General features: G+C 40.3%; 1 protein-coding gene across 1 annotated transcript in view; it reads left to right on the top strand.

The window, feature by feature from the left end:
* The first annotated feature begins 10,397 nt into the window (after nucleotides 1-10,397).
* Nucleotides 10,398-20,000, top strand: part of LOC138052970 (neuroligin-4, X-linked-like) — a 10,676-nt gene continuing 1,073 nt past the window's right edge. The window contains exon 1 of the mRNA XM_068899598.1: nucleotides 10,398-11,697. Coding sequence (XP_068755699.1) covers nucleotides 10,559-11,697 — 1,139 coding nt within the window. The 5' untranslated portion in view covers nucleotides 10,398-10,558. The remainder of the gene's footprint in view (nucleotides 11,698-20,000) is intronic.

Below are 20,000 nucleotides of genomic sequence, written 5' to 3'. Positions count from 1 at the left end.
TTTTCAGGACCGTATGTGGCAGACACAGAACAATTTCGGCTGTGTCTGTTCTCTCGATAAGCGATCACAAGGGTATTTTGGTTTCGCTTTTGATAGTTTCTTTTTTCAGCTCGAGCGTAGAATCATGACGAACTTTTGTAGTTTCTGAAAACTATTTACTACTTGTAGCTTTTGTTGAGTTTTGAATCGATGATAGAGAGAGTTTTGGCGATTTAAACCCGGACTGGACTACTGGATTTAAGCTTCTTTTCTTAACGAGATTTCAAGTCATTGTGGAACGTTTGCTACCAAGTTACTCCAATACTGAAAGTAAGATTATGAAATTGTTGGACTGGACTATAGAACACGCAATTACGGGATTTTAGATTTTTGAGCATTGAGAGAAATGGAGTACGGATATTGTCTTCTTGTCTTCGCCACGGCAGATTTAAACCGTTTCCAAGGAACAATTCTTTTTGTCTTCACCACGACAGATTAAGTTTGCAAGGAACTAAACAAAGATTACGGAACCGGACTTCGAACACGGGATGATAATTTGTTGAACTGTGATTTGTAATAAGTTTTTCGGATGATTTAGAACTGATCTTGTAATTTTTTGATGAACGGAATTAAGGAAGCAAGTAAAATTGCGGGATTTGAAGTCTCTTTCAAAAAAATAAAGATACTAAAAAATCCCATATCCTGATAACCCCTAATAGGGCTTCGTTGTTTGCATTTGCAAATTTAGTAACATTAATAATAAGAGTTTCTACAACACACAACTTTAAGTTAAATTACAGATTTATCTTTCTGGTAATCTCTCGCCATTTTCCGAAGTTCACCTGTAGTTGAAGTTCACTGTAACTGGAGAATTAGTGTTAATTGTTTGTGCATCCCACGGATACGCCTTTATAGGCGTCTTGCTTTACAAGATTTTGATCAGCTCTTCAGAAAATAGTTGTGATGTAGTTTGAAAAGCTGTATAGTTATTGTCAATGACAATAAAGACTCGATTCCAAGGGAGAAACGCAAAAGTTTGTTGTGTGTATCGACATAGACCTTATTCATAAATGGCGGTCAATTTATAATTCTTTTGTCGAAGTGCAAATTGGCCTACTAAGCCTCGATACCATACAGTGAATTGAAAAGAATTCTTGCTTTAAAATGAGGCTTGGTAGGCTAATTTGCACGTGGACAAAAGAATTATAAATGAGACCGCCATTTATGAATAAGGTCTATAGACGTGACGGCGAACCGAACAGAATTACAGAGAAAAAGCTAAGACGTCTATTTTATATAAAAGCAGAGAAAGAAGGAAACTTGCTCGAACATATTTGATTAAAGATATACGGAGGTCATCCACATTTCATCGTATTACTAGGAGCTCACTTGCACGTAAACACCAGTATAGGAGCTACTCGCTTGTATTCATCCGCCTCTTCCCCTAGCGAGCGGAGGTAGCGGAAGTACACAGGCTAAGCAGCTGCCTCAGGGGTGCTTTTAATAAATCAAAGCACGTGGTATGTAGCACCTTTCTAAAAGCGTGGATGAACAGGTAAATGCAAAATGAAAGTTAAATTCAATACAGAAATCATGAATACACGGTACGATTTATTTAAAAATGTTTTTAAAACATTGCATATTGTAAGTTCAACCTTTGTGGGGACATTGCCTAGAAAGATTCTTTCGCCTCGTAGACACTTTTCAGAAAAGGCAGCCCAAGTAGGATTTGAACTTGCTATCTCCTTATTCAGAGGCAATCGCGATGACCAAACCACAGACGCAGTCGACTACGCGACAGAGGGTAGAATTGTGTGCACGACCGTAAAGGAGTTTTTGTGTTTTCGTGCAGGCAATGCAATATCCGGCCATGGTTATGACTCGTTAACACATCTTACCGGGCTAATTTCTCCCGACATTGTTAAAGGGGTTATGTCACGCTATTTAGGGTGTTTAAAGGAAATCTTTAGTTACTCACGCGTTTAAAACTCGACAACGGAAATGTGGAATTCCTTTACTTATACAAAGTTGTTGTTACATCGCAAACAAGATGATTCTGAGCCAAAACGACCTTTGTCACAAACTTGAAAAATGTCGGGCCGACCTTTTTCAAGATTACCCAAATGCAATCCGTTTCAATCTTGTCCATCTATGTCCATCCTTGCTTCTCTTTCCCATTGCTGTATTTCTTTTATGTTGTTTAACAGTTTAAAGTAGTTATTGCAATGTTTTATTCTACTTTTTGGGAATTTTGAGTGTCCCGAAGGTACATCATTTTGCGTGACATAGCCCCTTTTAGGCAAAATTATGATGTTTCGACGAGTCATTTCAGAAATTTCTCATCTTAAACCGTTCGACTAGCGTTCCTTTCTCAAACACTGAGCAAAAATACGCGTCGATCAGCGAAAAACAATGTGTTTAGCCATTTTGGAATAAATACACTATTTTCACCTCGTTTCCATGGTGCAGTGGTCATTATCGTCATCTGTAGTGAAGATAACCCAGGTTCGGGTATTCACAACATACGCATCAAACATCACGAGAAGCGCAATGTAAGTCCGATGTAAGCAAGACAGACTTCTCTCTTTTCATTTCGTTAGCGCTAAATTAGCCATACACCACTGTATTTTTGCAGGCCCGAGTTTAGCTTAATCGTAGCCTCTTGTTGAAGAAAAAATAGAAGACTAATTGCACTATTGCGCGTGCTTGAAATATACCAGAGACTCATTGGCTAACCCCGAACAAAGGATTCTTTTGTTCTCGTAGCTGGCACATTTTAATGACAAAAACACAGTATTTCAATAGATGTCGTCTCTAATGACATTATTCTTTCTTATGCGCCAAACGGAGCGTTACGAGCCGCCATTTTTCCAGTGGTGTGAACATTAAAAAGACTTGGAATTCCAAGACTGTTGTTAAACAGATTAGTTCCTTTATCTCGAATAACATTACATCACACAATAGTGCATTGATTACCAGTCTAGTAATTAAAAAACCCTCCTCCCTCAGCATCAGTTATACTTGCCTCAAGTTCTTGTATAGGTTTATATGGGAACACCACAAAACGAATTGTTTGCATATGTCAGCACTGTTGGTAAACAGATATCTTAGTAGTTTCTTTTATTTCGACTAAATTTACATCACATAATAGTGCATTGATTACCCGGGGGGAGGGGGGGGGGGGTACTCCCAGAAAAATTGGGTAGGGGTGTGCGGCCCGCTTCCCAAAACCCTTACCCTATTTATGACCAAAATCTGCGATTTTCCCGACCCTATTTATGACCTGACCCTAAAATCAATACCCTGGTGCAGACTTGCCTTATAATTATTTCGTTAGTTCAGACCAATGTTAAAGGCAATGTTTATCTTCTTTTATTAGGTAGGTTATAAGACTGCATGTCAAAGTTTTGAGCTCAGAATTCCACAACACGGGTTACATAATGTGCCATCATAACTACAGAATACATCCTTACCTTATGGTGACTAGTATGCTATCTATAGGAACAAAACACTAATGTATTTTACAAACTGTAACCTTCGAATAAAAGAAAAAAACAGGAATTTGAATTGATCGCTGTGTATTAGTCCAGCAGTTGATCATATGAATATTTACATAAATCATCATTATTTACTTGAACTATGAAACATATCCAAAATCCCAGCAATTTAATTCTGGGCTGAATAGCTTAAATGTTGTGTATATTCCGGGTATATAATAGAAAATACACGATCTAATTACTGTCTTATAGGACAATGATCATATTACAATGTAATCAAATTATTTACTTTTTTACTTAATAACTATTTACACAAATAAACACTTTTTACTGAAACTTTCAGCTACATCCCAAGTACCAGTCATTTTGCAACTAAAGTTTGAGCTGAGCAACTTTTAAAACATACAGTTAGCAATTGCTGTCCTATAACACAGCAGGTGATCAATTACAGTCAAACTAAGTGAAGCGTACGCCTCAAGATTATACATTAATGAATTGATCATTTGAATATTGATGAACCCACCAGTCGTTTCAAGAATGCAATACTGAATTGATTATTTGATTATTGAATCTAATGATTGAATTTGATTATTGAATCTGCTAGCCGTTTTAAGAATGCAATAATGGATTGAACCCGATAGCCGAACTTGTTTTGAAAAGGCGCGGATCATTGTTCAAATCAGAAGCCGATTTCTGATTGGACTATGTGAACAAGGGATGCTCCTTACATGGAGTATATAATTGACCAAATGCAAAAATGGCCGCCAACAAATTATTCTTTTGTCTTTGTGTTAATTAGCCTAACTAGCCTATAGGACATTTCGTACTCTAGTTGATCTCTGCGGCTCCCCATCACTTTGTTCCTCTGGTCGGACTTGAAGCCTCACGATTCCTTCATCAAGCGTGAGTGGGTGCGACAGCTCTCCCTCTGTACGAGGGGCAGATGTGGTGGTGGTAGCACGTCGTCGTCTTGGTTGGGACTCAAAAACTCTTGCTACACCACTTGTTATTTCAGCCAGCTCGTCGTCAGGCACACGAAGGGTTCCGTCTTCGGACACAGTCAGATTGACTTGTGTTAAGATGTCAGTAAATGGTAATTGGCGTAACTCCGAGGCACCTATCTTGTAGAAGCCATCATGAACATTCTCTTGGACGTTTTGATAAACTTGAAAATAGCAGGTTATAGATTCCCTCTTTGGATCGTCATAGGCCACAGGGCGCTTATATTCTTGCCTCCCATGACTGCCTGCGTGCACCATGCGAGAAAGACTCCCGATGAAGAAAGACTGACTGTGCCTGTCTACAACAGAGTAATCGTCGAACAAAGCAACTCCTGTGCTGTTGGGGCTTCTGTTCCTGCCAGCAATCATGCTTGTTCCACGATGATATTCTTGTCGTTGGCGAACTCTCACCAGTCTAAAAAGGTTAATTCAAAGGATAAGATTTAACATTAATACCATATATCTATTATTCATGCTTTAATTTCAGTTAAACATTAGATTTAGTTGACGTGACTAAGACTTCCCTAGCGTTTTAAAGCAGACAAAATTTTGTACCTATCATGGGATAATTGTGGATCCTCATTCAAGAGAGACACCAGAGTTGCTTTGTATATTTTGCCTCCTGTTTCAGGAATGGTGACTCTCGGGTGATGCAGCTGCCTTTGTTCAGACGATAAGGATAGAGGATGTTCAAGATCTTCATGTGGATTATCGATGTGGTCTAGACCTTCAAGCAGGGAGTGCATTCCGTTGTCTTCTTTGTTGTGTTGTAACAGGTCTTCTAACAAAACAATATAAATTTATGTTAAGCTCCGCTCAGCCTTGAATAATATGTAGCAAAAGACTCCTTCCAGGTTACCAAAAGCTAACAGTTTTATCCTCTATGCCAAAGTTAATCTTCTGTTACAAGTGCAAACTTTTTATTAGAACGTGGTTTTGTGAGAAATGGAACTGTGAGAAGAATCACAAAGTTTTAATTTCCTTGCAGGGCGTAAAATGAATGCGTCTTTCCCGTTCATATTCTAACCATGGATTATAAAACCCTCGATAGAACCATTTAAGAATGTTTTCTTTGTAGTGTGCAATAGGCACGTTAGATCAAAATTCTTGTAAATTTTCAATGCCTGGTATATCAAGTGCGACACTTTGATTCAGCATAATTTTAATTGTTTTCCTACACCAAAAACTAATTTCACTTACCTGAGATATCTGGTCCAAGAAGACTAGTTTCTTCTTCATCACTAGACGTAGGCAGGCTGCATTTGTCATCAGGGGCTTCAGTAAAGGCGTTACCCGGAAAATCAAATGGGCGCCAAAACCAGTTGTCTGTACCACCACCATCGTGACCATCACTACCATCGTCATCTCCATGATCATTTCCGTCACCCTCCGGTGTCATTCCAACTAACCTCGCTAAGCGCCTAGCAATCTCAAAGCCTTCTGACCACTCCTCTAACTCTGTACCAAATTCAGGATAAACCCTGAGATCAGGCCTATTCAGGGGTCGTTCGTACTGCTGTGGCCAAATACTTTCTTGTTTGGGGTGCGGCTTCGCGAATTCTGGCGCTGATGGGTTGACACGAATTTCTTCCAGACGGATCATGTGGGTAGAATTTCTTCTCAAATCAGCGTAGTTGTAATTATGGTGATTTCCCACCCACTGGCCGTTTTTGCTCCAAAAGTCCTCAACCAGATCAGATCCAGAGAGGTCCAGGCGACACTCTTGTTGGGGGAAGTTGTCCCTCATGTAACAAATCAGCATAACAGCGAAGTGGCAAGATAGCAGTACGTCAATGTACGTTTCTCTGGTAATGAAATTTGTTGCCAACTTGGTACACCGAGTTTCGCCAAATTGCCAAGAAATGGGTCACAATTGCAGCATACCTGATTCTCGTCGACAGTGACGCCTCTTCGATACAGAAGATTTCCAGATAATACCACACAACCTGAAGGTAAGTCTGCGTTCCCAGCAACGTGGGCGTGGGCAATTAGGGCGAGTACCCAGTAGAGTGCCATCGATCAGCGTTTGGATGCATTGCCGAACTTTCGGGAATGTCAACTTCTGGGCGGATCTCCAGTTTTGTCTATCCCGACGATCAATATCACCAAGCCCCAAACCATGATCAAGGACAGGACAAGATTCATAGACCAGCTGGATGTGGTTCATGTGGACCAGGAAGTTTCCCATCATTAGAACGCGATTAGCGTGATCCAGGGGATTCAATAGCTTCTTGTGATTGTGGATAAAGTCCTGGTCACACATGTCATGGATCACATAGTCATTCCCGCTTCATTCCTTCCTGCATGAAAAAACAAACCCTTCGTTACGAGGAATCGGTTGAAATCTGCTACCAGCAGTGACTGTGGCAAGCTGCAACATAATTTTTTTTCGTCTGGAATCCCCGTCTGAGCTATGGCCAATCAAGGGACCCATAATCGGCTTTAGCTCTTGCTCGTAAAGCCGCTCCAAGTCCTGCCACTGGCGATAAACAAATGTGTGATCAAATTTGTTGCAGGTTGGCATCGTGAGGACTGCAATTCTGGGTAGCTTTGGGTGAAGAGGATTTAACAAGATAGCTCTTCCATATGTACCGATCTTGCACTGCTCGAGTGCGTTGACGATACTTTTGTTGCCTTCCTCTCCATCTCCAACAGACACTGTGAAATAGTCCAAGCATTTGTGCTCAGTCCCTTTAACTCCGCAGAATCCAAGTAGCTTATCCGTTCTCTGGTTGTATGAAATCTGGCCAATGATGCCTGTCTCGTCTTCAGCTGCCAGTACAGGAATTGGACCCACTTTCCCTCTAGTCATAACTTCCTTGTAAAGCACACTCAACTGCTTAAAGTTAGTTTCCTTGATGCCCCCATCTAACTCTGTACGATGCTGGTTGCGCCAACGATAAATGGAGTGGATCTCAGGCCCTCCAAGATTTAACGCGACAAAATTGGCAATTCTGGGTCCTCCCCACAACAACAACACTTCCAGAAACAATTTAAATGGCGGCTGATATCGTTTGCCATTTTTCTTGACATGAAAGTTCTTAGATACCGTCTCTAACAATCCTTTCAGAGTGTTTCTGTCCTCAAGAAGTCCATTGTCAGCAGCCTTTTGTAAATTATAACAAACGGCTTTCATCGAGCCACGTCGGGCAAACTCTGCTAACTTTTCTCTGATTGTTCTAGATCGGATTCTTAGTCGTATATTTTTGGCAGACATAAAAAATATTGCAGAGTCCTTCATGTCAAGCTTTTGCTTCTGGTCATTCAATTTTTGCTTCATTTCTTCAGCAGAGAGATAGTCATTCCTAATCCGTAACGTATCTCTTTTCTCGTCAGTCTTCTCCAATCGTCGCATCAAACGCTTCTTGAAAGACTTCAACTTCGGTATATTTGTACCGGCTGCACACATTTCATCTTCAAAGGCTCCCGAATCGCCGCTCCGCGAGCAATCCGCACTTCTAAGAGTCACCTTAATTTTTACGTACCCTGCTTCATCAGGTTTATCATATGAACAATAACGTGTGGCTCTGGATACCATGACACTTTTCCTTCATCTTCTCCAGGTTTTAAATCATCAAGCAGAAGTCTAGGTTTCATAATTACAGACTGATTGTCTAGTTTATATACAGTAGTTTCTTTATAGTATCCAAGACAAAGCTGTTTCCCTGGCCTGGATCAACCGGAATTCTCCACGGATTCCCCTTTCTTCGTGAAGAACGAAGAAATATCGTTTGTCGCTGCTTTTCCGAATTTCTTTACTTTTTGTTGGTGGCTTGTGCTATTGACGTGCTACCTTACGTTGTTTAGCGCGGCTTTGTGCGATAGCAGTAGCTCTGCTTTACCTGTACGACAAACAACCGACTTCTTTCTGGATACAACCTGCCGCGGGAACTGCTCATCAATTTCCCTTTGGAGGGTTTGGATCGCTAGAGGAATTTTGCTCTCTCTGGAGTGAGTGATTTCCAAGTTAGTCTTATGCGTTTGGGTGGCCATATGCTGTCTGATACAGAAGAGGCCTTGGTGAGCTTCACCCGTACCAATGGTTGTCGTGCATATGCTGCAGAAAGCCACTATTTTTCCATTTCTTCCTCGAATCTCAAAGACCTCTTTATCTGACGCTAGAGAATCTACTCGCTTCTCCAAACTTCTCACCTCATTGTCAGTGTTGTCGGGATCGGTGTGCAAAACTCCCATTTCTGCCGCTTTCTCGGACGCACCATCATTGCTTGTTGTTTGCACTCCAGTAGGTGCCTCACATTCAAGGTCAATAATTTTAACGCTTTCTTTGGATCCATTTTCATTGTCCATGGACTTTGAAGAACTTGGTTGATCGGCTGGGTGCAGTTGAATTTCGACGACCTTGTCCTGCTTTGGAAGCGAATTATCAGCTCTTGGCCTCTTTGTTACCGGCTCCGATGGGAGGTGGTCCATTGGGGTGTGACCACAATAGTCACAGCGTACTCCACTGCTTGGAACTCATCGCAGTCGCACAAAGAACACTGGCCTCGCGAAATACCTCTTTTATCTTTTCCCATGTTGCTGTAATAGTGATGAACAAAATCGGTTTCCTTATGGACAATCTTAGAGGGAGACCGGATCGTTGAATTTCAACTGAATGGGTGAATTGTCAGATTGTCGAAATTCGACCTCTCTCATTGCTAGGAAATCCGTGAGGGAAACAAGTGTAATTTGCAGCGGTCAATAATTAACAGTTGATGGTAATAGTAATATTGCTCTGAGCGATTGGCTTTTAAATATAATAAAGGATCAAATTGCTTTATCCGGTTCTGCACTCGGCCACCATTAAATCCGTGCGCGCAATCCAGAGCCTATACAACCGCGGATTTGTATCAGTGAAAATGTCCGCAGCACCGGCTCTCTCAAAACAAAACAGCGAGGAAGTGAGAGTTATTATAAGTTGCCTCGTGAAAGGATACCAAGAGTGCTTGTTTGATGTGGACATTGGGGAGGAATTTGAAATTAAAAGCAAGATCGGATCAAAAGGTAGAGCTTTCAAGTTTTGCGACAAGAGAGGGCAGCTTGGACATTTGCAACGAGAACTTGTGGCCCCCCTTTGGCTTTTAGCGAGACAACTGAGTAACTCAAAATGGTATGTAAACCTTCCTTCCCATACTTGTTTTTTATTACACGTGTTTCCCGCAGGGTTTCATATGGTGAATATTACACTACATTTAATTGTTTCCTACCTCACAGTATTGTCACAGGAAAACCGTTCGATGATCAAAACGGTCGATGGAAAAAGGTGGAGGGATTAACGTGCCAGTATCTCTGAAATTGCTGCTTGCTCCAGTTGAAGCGAAGAAACTTACCACAGAAATCAAAGCTCTTGGTATCTGGTGTCAAGTTATCCCGGTCAAGTAATAGGATCCCACGATCTGGCCAAATTGTCATAACTTTTTATTTGTAATGACTTTCCGGCCCGCTTTCCGGTGTTTCGATTGTTGAATATGTTTAGCATTGTTCTTTAAATAACTATTTTTATCTCGATTTGACTGTAATGCAATGTTCGGTTAATAAAATATTTCACTGTATTTACTCAATTATTTGCTGGCTGCTTCAGTTTATAGTGTACTCGAAGAATACTCGAAGTGTATGTCTGGTCAACTTCAGTTTAAAAACCCCGGGAGCCCGGCCCGTGACCGGAACGCGTGACAAGCCATTGCGGTACGTACACAGTTATCGTAAACATAAACTAAACATATTTAATAAATCTCGACTAAATTTACATCACATAATAGTGCATTGATTACCAGTCTAGTAATTAAAAAACCCTCAGCATCAGATACTTGCTTCAAGTCTTTGTATAGGTTTTGTGGGAACACCACGAAAATGCGTTGAAAACACTTTACGAAACAGCTACGAAGGTAGTGGTTCGGTTTGCATATGTCATCACTCGAGTGACGTCAGCGATATAGTTCAAAGTTACATGACTTGACTGCAGAATATATCGTTTTAGTGCTTCTGAAAGGTGCTTGAACTAGTTTTATTTAGCGCACTTACCCTAATAGCGCATCAAAGTGAAACAAGCTTTGAAGGTGCACGTTTCGAAGAGAAGCAGTGATGTCGAAGTCTCAACTGGAGAAGTTCTTATTCTTTGCATTTTTGCCTTTGGCTTGCTCAGTGACAGTCTCAACAAAGTACGGAGATATCGAAGGCTTCAAAGCTTCGTATCCGAATGTCTCAGGTCCGTTCAAAGATGTCAGCAAATTTTTAGGCGTTCCTTTTGCTGCACCGCCGACTGGCGAGTTGAGGTTTAAAGCGCCACAACCTCTTCCAGCATGGATACCTAATGTTCACGAGGCCAAGAAGCATGGAAATGTATGCATTCAAGGCAAGCTTTTCGATAGTTTCATGAGAATGTTCGCCTTGAATTTTTCTTACAGTGAAGATTGTCTGTATCTTGATGTCTATTCCCCGAACGTCAGCTCGAGTTTACCGGTGATGGTTTATATTCATGGTGGGGGATACCAGTTTGGATCGGCTATTGCCTTTCAGAGCGACATTCTCGCCCTTCAGGGAGTAGTAGTCGTGATAATTCAATATCGCCTCGGTCCGTTTGGATTCTTGACGACAGGAGATTCCGCAGCTCCTGGAAATTTCGGAATGCTTGATCAGGTGGAAGCACTTAAGTGGGTCAAGGAGAACATTGCCAATTTTGGCGGAAATCCAAACAAAGTGACAATATTTGGGGAAAGCGCTGGTGGATCTAGTGTTGGCCTTCACCTGTTATCTCCTCTGTCTAAAGATCTTTTTCAGCAAGCAATTGCAGAGAGCGGGGTGGATTTGAGCCCCTTCGCGACTCAGCCAAGTTCTTTTGGCCTTCGCTCCACTAAAGAACTTGCTCATAAGCTAAGCTGTCCAAGCAGCAATCACAACATTATGGTGGATTGCATACGTGGGAAAACAGCCACGGAGGTTCACACTGCCGCACAGTTAATCCCTCAAAGACTTACTCTTGAAATTAACTTTGCACCGGTCGTGGATAGCAATTTTCTTCATGATACACCAACGAATTTGCGACAGCAAGGAAAATTCATAAAAGTCCCGCTTATGATGTGTTTTACTAGCCACGAGGCTTCATCTTTTCTCGCTACTTTAGTTAACAATTCATTTCATCTCATGCAGAGCATAAGCAACGGAGTGAGCCCAGCTTTGTTCAAATCATTTCTGACAAGCTTCGCGGACTCTGAAAGTAACAGGTAAGAAAATTCTAGTCCACAGAAACCGTGATTCTTCCGTTATTTCTCAGTTGGCAAGGGTGGATTTAAAAAAGTGCCGAAAGACTTTTAACGGGGGGAGGCTATTTTGCGAGCCTGCGAGCCCGAACCTTGAACCGCGAGCCGCGAGCCACAAGCCGCGAGCCGCGAGCCTCTTTTTGCGATCCTCAAATGATTCCTGCCAAAAAATCCAAAAAAGTGCATAACAGCGTTTTAACGATCTGCCGATATGGCCGGGCCCTCTGAAATTATGAAGTAACGTACCTTTTTTCATTGCCGTATTTTTCAGTCCTGTTTCCGTGGTGCCCACTTCTCAAAATGTTGCGCGATGTTAAATGCATCAGACATTAAAACTCAGGCTCTGCTTCCCAAAATTATTCCAAACTATCTGAATTTCTTTTCGCCAAAGTGAGCCTTTTTTCCAAATAGCAGGAGCTTTTGTCACTTTCGGAGCCATCTCGGACTGAAAACCTGGCCTGGTGCCTAAGTACGGATGCATGAAGTACTTACCGCCCAGTGAGCGTGTGGACACTGAAGGGCTATACTGCAGACTGGATCCTTATTAAGTTTTCGAATAATTCATTGCTGTATAGAGTCCCTTTCTGTTAACTGACAGTAATGTTTGTGAGAATCATCTTTCTTCATTGGTTTCCTGGCGCAGGAAAAAAAATCTATCTAAGAAGTCTCTTGTTAAAATTGATCGCGTAAATACTGTGCAAGCTTCAATTGACCCGATCATCTTGATAATGATAGCCAGGTAAGTCTTCAGTAACAAGTGGGCAAGTGTTCTACATTTTTAAATATCTAAAAAACGTCAAAAAAAGTGGCTCGCAAAAATAGGCTCGCGATCGTGGCTCGCGGCTCGCGGCTCCGGCTCGCAGGCTCGCACATTAGTCACACTCCTTTTGACACCACTTGTGAAATTACCATGCGCTTGAATGGCCTCGCTTCCAGGAAACTTAATTATGTAACGCAACGGTCATAGGTTCGATTTTTAGTCGTGGATATGCGAAGGGTATAAGTGACTATCGTTAGGGGTCAGAATATGCAAATTTGTCAATCACTCAGTCGAATTCAATACCTATAAGGTATACTTGTAGCATATTTAAGAGGCGCTTAAATGTAAAAGACAAAGTCGAGATATATCCAGATGTTTTCGGTATCACCGTGTTGTAGTTGAACAGTGAAGCATTCCTTTACGATAAGAATCAAAGACGAATTCATTCTTTCCTAGCTAAATGGCTATCCTCTGGTACTTCATAAGCTTTTAAAAAGCTCGTAAAAAGTTTAAAGTAGCCGAAAACACCGGTTGGTGATTATTTTCACCTGGTTCTTTTGCATCTATAAAATGCAACTAAATACTCTTACAGCATGTTTCATGATCCTTTTAAAGGTAGAAAAGTTTTGGAAACAATCCTTGTTTTTACTTATGCAAACTGAGGCATTCGTAGCTGTTGACATAGTTGAAGACCCTTCAGATATTTGAAAATGACCTGGTGTAGCATGCCAATGATAACGTATTCTTTTTAGCCTGTTCCAGGCTCCCAGATAGTCGAGAAAACGAAAACAACTGCGTGCGAAAAACGAGTGGGGCTTGGGTCGAGGCCCCACTCGTTTTTCGCACGCAGTTTTTTTGGTTTTGTCGACTATCTGGGAGCCTGGAACAGGCTACATTTTTTTTTAGATAAAATCAAACACGAATTCCTAAAAAGATCAGAAAGCAACTGATCGCAACAGAACTCCTACTACTTTTTGGGGCCTCTTTTGTTTAACATATTTATTAAAGATTTGAACTTTTTGGTTCCTCATATGTCTTTAAGGCTTTACGCAGATGATACTGCAGGTTATTATTCGGATACTTCCCCTACCGTGCTGCAGTTTGTTGTGAACTCTGAGCTTAGCTTATTGTCATCCTAGTTAGATGAGAATCATCTCCTTCTTAAGGCACTGCCCTTGGGGTCATGTTCGTATAAATGCGACACTGTTCTAAACGGTATCAACGTGGGGACCCAAGAATCCATGAGAATTCTTGGGATCACACTGGACCTTTTAACCTTTAATTAATTATCATATAGCAGGGCAACTCAAGAACGCATATGCTAAATCTGCAGCGCTAAGACGCATTAGGCGTTTTGTTTCAACCGAGGATATGATAAGTCTTTACAACTCCTTTGTTTTGCCGCAGTTAGAATACTGCAGTCCCCTCTTACTGGGTGTTGGCAACGTGCAAGCAAGTCGTCTTGGGGACGCTAACTTTTACATCTTGAGATATATTTTAGGTTACGGTAAAAATATCTCATATCATGAATTAATTTGGATTGTGAACATGAAAACTCTAGAACGTAGGAGAATATGCGGTTCGCTTTTGTTCCTTTCTAAATCTTTATTCTGCAACGGACCTACAATTGTCTGAAAATTCTGGGTGTGGTCTTAAATTGGAAAGACGACTTTTTTCTTAGCGTTTACAGTGCCTTTGAAAAACAAACACAATTAGTGCTTGCTTTAACATTTAACTGCTTTTTGCCATGTTATCATGAATTTTAGGCGTTTATCTGGTTAAAAGTAAGGCAAGTTTTCAACTTTCATACATGTGTTAGGACGTCATGTTGCATTAGTGTCTCTTTGGTTGTAATGGGACATTTCGTGCTTGATATATAGTGAAGGAATCGGTTGAAAAAACAACACGTGTTTGGTAGAACTGGTCGATCTCGGTGTTCAGTAATTGTGTATTCTCGACCACTGGATTAAAGCGATTTAAACTACTTCAGCAACCGTCTGGACCCTTTTTAGTGTGACATTTATTACATGGTATTAAACTGTAGAGGAAATAATATGATGAAAATTCCTCCGTAAATGAACAGAAAGGGGAGGAGACTAAATGATAGTTAATTAAAGCCAAAAATCTGGTCTTGAAAGGTCAAACGAGTTCACGGACTAAACTCTTACAATGGCGGACGTCAGTTGCACTTTGCCAAGTTGAGAGCAGCGCCTTTTAAAAACGTCATGTGCATTTCAATCAGAGTCACATTAAATAAGTAAATTAACAGTGATTACTTTTTTTGCACCAGTAGCGTGAGTAGGATGGCCTGTCAATCATTGACCTATTTTGGGAACAGTAAACATGTATGTGAACAGTACTCCATGACATTACTCCATAAGAAAATGCGAAATATATGCCCAATGAATGTGACATTTTGCAACAATAACTTATACTGATGTAAAGCATACTGGAATACGTACAATGTATTTCTGATAATGGACAAAAGTTATTGTATCTACTTATTTTCAACATTACTCCATTGAAACCATGTATACACAAAGGTTAATTAGATACGTTATTTCAATTTAAGCTCTCTTTATGGAAGAATGTTGCAGTTTACTTAAAATAAAGCTGAAATGACCATGAAAAGTCCTACTACTATTTCCTTTGAAACCCTTTACACTCCAGTTTCAATAATTTATCTGTAGCTGTGCTGTAAAGGCATTATTTTGGGCTTCGAAAATGGAGTAATGTAGGGAGTGGTGTCAGTCGGGAGTAATGTAAGTGCTCTCGCACTGCTCGCACCATTTCTTGCTAAATCGATTGAAATAAAACAGTTTTTGGCATTATTCCAACATCCTCCAAAAAAGAAAGCTATCTTTTAACGCATACGAAACATCAAACAACAAAAATGTGTTTTTTATGGCATTCTTAGTAAACACTTCCCCAACAGAACGGATTTTGGAGTAACGTTGTGAAGCGTCACGCAAGTCTGAAACGATTATTTTAACCAAATTTCAGTATTGTGAGATTTTATTTATGCATTGGAAAGTACATTATAAGAACATGTCCAGAATAAGAAATGGAAGCCACATATCAAATACCACGAGAGTTATAAGCGTTCAAAGCAGATTTCCTACTCTCATACAATCCTAGACAAAACTGTTGGGAAGGTTAGCACTTGAAGTCTTCATTGCTTCTCTCCCCTCCCCCCTCCTTCAATGTTGTGCAAAACTGAATGGTTTCAGTGGGAAATAGTTGAGTTACCATCCAACATTGAATAGGGGGTGGGGGGCTATGTAAGAGAAAGTGAAACTATTTCTTTTCAGCTTTAACAGAAGCAGGTTGAAATACAGCTCTGGTGTGGTCATTTACATAACCTTCCCAACTACTTTTGTCTATGATTGTAGGTATATCCGTGACTTTTTTTAGTTTTAAAGACTCAAATTATAACTTAAGAGGTAGTGGTGTTAACCTTTAGTTACTATGCCAAGTTTTGACCCTAACTAGATGAAGAACTCTTTCACTTACCAAGCCTCTAAAATCTGGAACTCGCTTGAACCCGACGTAAGGAAAGGAAATCTATCTACGTTTGCGAAGTTGATTAAGAGCAAATCATTTTAATTCCACTTTTACTTTGTGTAGTGGACATTTTAACCCTTATACTGTGTCATTTGTAGTTGCGTATTTTACGTTTCACTTTTTTTTTCTTTTTAATACATATATAAACCTGGTTGTTACATAGACGTTATATTTTAAGGCTATTTAATATTAGCACGTACGTATTTTGAACAAATTTTTTAGCTCACTGCATATTACGTGGGTAAATAAACGATTGATTGATTGATTTTGTAAGGAATGTATCCACGACTTCTTCACAGTTCTCCTTTGATTTTTCCGAGTTTGCCCGTGCAGTCATCAATTGACTTTTTCCTCTCAACGATCCGCTTATGTTAAGAGCTCGTGTTTTGACTCGTTTTAGACCAGGAAAACATGCGAAATAATTGCAATTTGTTTTTTGAAGGAGAAATGAAGGTCAAAATCAGCAATTTTTCCAACATTGTTTTTGGAAAGCCTAACATAAGTAAAGTTAAGTGTGTGGGGTTATTTCTTCTTGTTTTCTGTTTTTTTTTGGGGGGAAAATTACGTTCGAAGTTGGGCTTTTCCCGCTGTTTCTGCCTTCTCAGTGCCGGTTCAAAAACTAAACTCAGCACCCTGCTGTGACGTATGATATGGGGATATTTTCTTCGTAGTTTTGTTGTCTCTTCGTGGACTCAATATTCACGACAAACATCAGTCTAAACACTGCTTCTATATGGGGCGCTCTCGCATGTCTTCCCCTTATCATACGTCATAAGCTGCAAAAATGACCGCTGACTCCTCCATTCTGAGCCGCAATGTTGATGGCCGAAAATCGGAATGAAAACTTTTTTTTAGGTGGAAAAACGACGGATATGCCAGAAAAAGAGCTGAAAACATTATTGTGCATGGTCTAAAGTGTAGATAAAAATACCTTTTTTTTGCCTTCACTTCCCCTTTAATTGCCCTAAAGCTTCTTCGTGGGGAATTTGTGGCAAACGAAATGCACCCAAAAAGAGTTTCAATTTATATCCCCCATTCCCTTTGCTTTGAAAGCAAGTCGGTCGTTTTACCGATCGCCCGTTCGCCCGCTCGTAATAACAAAACTAAGGGTGCGTTCGATTGACCCTATTCCGGAATAAGAATACGTGGAGTGATGTTTTTAAAACGATATGTCTGACGTTTTGAAGCAACAAGGATAGTAAATATATGTTTGAAATATCATTTTAGCAGGTGTTTCACAATTTTAATGTGAATCTCCGTAAAAGCGAAGGATTTCTAACTTCTATTCCAAGTATTCCTATTCTGGAATACGGTCAATCGAACACACCCTAAGAGCTAGTAAAAAATTGAAGGTCTAACCATATACATATACAGACAGTGACGGATGTTTAACCGGCGACCTTTGCTTCAAAGTTCGTGATTACAATTCTTGCACCAATCATCGAGAAGCTGAGGCTTAATTACTGACGGTTTATTGTGTGTTTGACTCTTAACGGCATTTTGCCTAGTGGACGAGCAGTGAAAATACAATCACTTTGAACTGAAGAACATTGGTTTTGATAAACTCTTGTTCTTAGGCCATCGTAGCTTCATTAGGAAAATAACACAAACAGCGGTGATAAACATTGTATTCCAACGCATTTTTATAAAACTTGACGTTTCGTATGCTAGTCAACACACATTTTCAAAAGTGACCGTTACAATTTTTAAAAACTATATATATATATCGTAAACAATAGGGGTCTGGAACCTAGACTGAGAAAAATGATCTGCAGCAGTACGTGTCTAGACATAATGAAAAGTAATAGCTAAAACAGCAATAACTTCTCACTACTAATATTTACATTAAGGGAAGGCTTTAGCTCTTGAATGAACAAAGTCTCTAACTTTACAGTGAAAGTCAGTTTTTCCGGACGCTAAAATGTCAAAGTGATCCCATTTAATGTCGTGGCCAGTGGTTTTCACATGATCAGCAATGGCTGATGAATGGTCACTTTTAGATAGGGCCTTGAAATGTTCTGTTTTTCTGTCGTGGAGTCTTCGTTTTGTTTTGCCTATCGTTTTGTTTAGATGCCTATCTAACAGTGACCATTCATCAGCCATTGCTGATCATGTGAAAACCACTGGCCACGACATTAAATGGGATCACTTTGACATTTTAGCGTCCGGAAAAACTGACTTTCACTGTAAAGTTAAAGAGACTTTGTTCATTCAAGAGCTAAAGCCTTCCCTTAATGTAAATATTAGTAGTGAGAAGTTATTGCTGTTTTAGCTATTACTTTTCATTATGTCTAGACACGTACTGCTGCAGATCATTTTTCTCAGTCTAGGTTCCAGACCCCTATTGTTTACGATATATATATAGTTTTTAAAAACTGATTGGTTTTGATGCTAAGAAATTCCCCATGCTGTGTTACAGTTACTTTTGAAGAAATTCCTCGAGTAAGCGCCGCATTGGGACCGCGGCGCTTATTGGGGGCGGCGCTTATTTGCTTTTTTGTCCCAAATGGAGCTGTTATTCGAGGGCGGTGCTTATTCTAGTAAATACGGTATATCAATTGCTTTCTATAAAATCATTTTAAAGAATGATTCGGGCGACCACCGGCCTTTAGTTATCAGTTCGGTGAATTAGGTATCAGGCGAAATGACCTCAATCCTTTGAAAGGCTGTCGGAATTGTGTCGGTTGCGTGACAATAGTTATGCCATTTTGATAATGTCGTTTTGAAGTGTTAAGTGATGTGTGAATTGAGAACTTGGGGTCAAATCGTTGTTGACAATAGATCGTTTTCACGTGACGTCATCATTTTCTAAAATCCAAAACTAAAGAGCCACGAAAGTTTTTATCCTCATCAGGCATAAGAGGCGGTAAATTTGTATCCATTTGCAATTTTAAAGCTCAATAGCGTGCTTCGTTTGGAAACCAGAGCATTTTGAATTTCTGAGTTATAGCGGTGCGTGACACGAGGCGACGATCGAGTTTATTGAGAAATATATATTTATCTCATGGTTTTGAGCCTTTTTAGAATTTAAAGCATTAGGAAACGTGCTTAGGTAAATAGCTGTCTGTTCGGTACAGATGATCACTCGCCTAGATAGCCAAAGTAAGTAACAGATGTTGACACTATTTTCCGGCCGCCATATTGGTGCACCACAGATATGCACCAACATGGCGTTTTCACACTGGGCTCTGTAAATTTCTGCGAAACATTTCGACGAATATCTGAAGTTTGGGGAAACGCACAGGCCTAAAACTTGGAGAAGTGTCTTCTTCATTTATCTTCTACAACATCACGAATTCTTGACTTTTTCCACTAGATGGTTTTCGATTTATTTTTTTATTGCGTGACAGTGAAAACGATCTATACAATTACATCGGAAATCATGAGAATGTACACGACCAATCAGAATGGAGGGAGTTGTCTCTGAAAGGGAGCGGTTGAAAAGAAAGAGAAGAATGAGAAAATCTTGTAATACGAGGGAGATCAATAAATCGTTTTTAAAACTGATTGTGACAGTGTTGGATAACTTTTGAGGCATTCCCAACAAGGCAACTAAGAAAATAAAATCATTGAAAAAAACTAAAATCCATGACAATGTGATCACTGTTATGGTGATGAAAAGGAACACGTATTTATCAATGGCGACTCATCATTATCGCATCCTTCTCCACTTTACCCTCGGATTTTACGGCAGCTTGGTGTAGCTAATATCTCCGAGAATTTACGCCTCCCAACCACAATATACCCCAGAGGATAGATCACAACACCGGGAACTCCATGCCCTACTCTTTGCGAATAGTGCCGGCGTGGATTCTTTTGCGTCCAACAGGGTTATGAACATTAAAGGCTTGTGAGACGGGGCCTACGATTTATCGTCCTTATCCCAGAGAAGCCCAGAGAGTCTAACCATTCAGTTCAGATGTCATTCATTACAAAGGCAGCA

The sequence above is a fragment of the Montipora capricornis genome, chromosome 1 (genome assembly GCF_036669925.1).
Source record: "Montipora capricornis isolate CH-2021 chromosome 1, ASM3666992v2, whole genome shotgun sequence".
Classification (NCBI taxonomy): domain Eukaryota; kingdom Metazoa; phylum Cnidaria; class Anthozoa; order Scleractinia; family Acroporidae; genus Montipora; species Montipora capricornis.
This window is presented reverse-complemented; position numbering and strand designations above follow the sequence as displayed.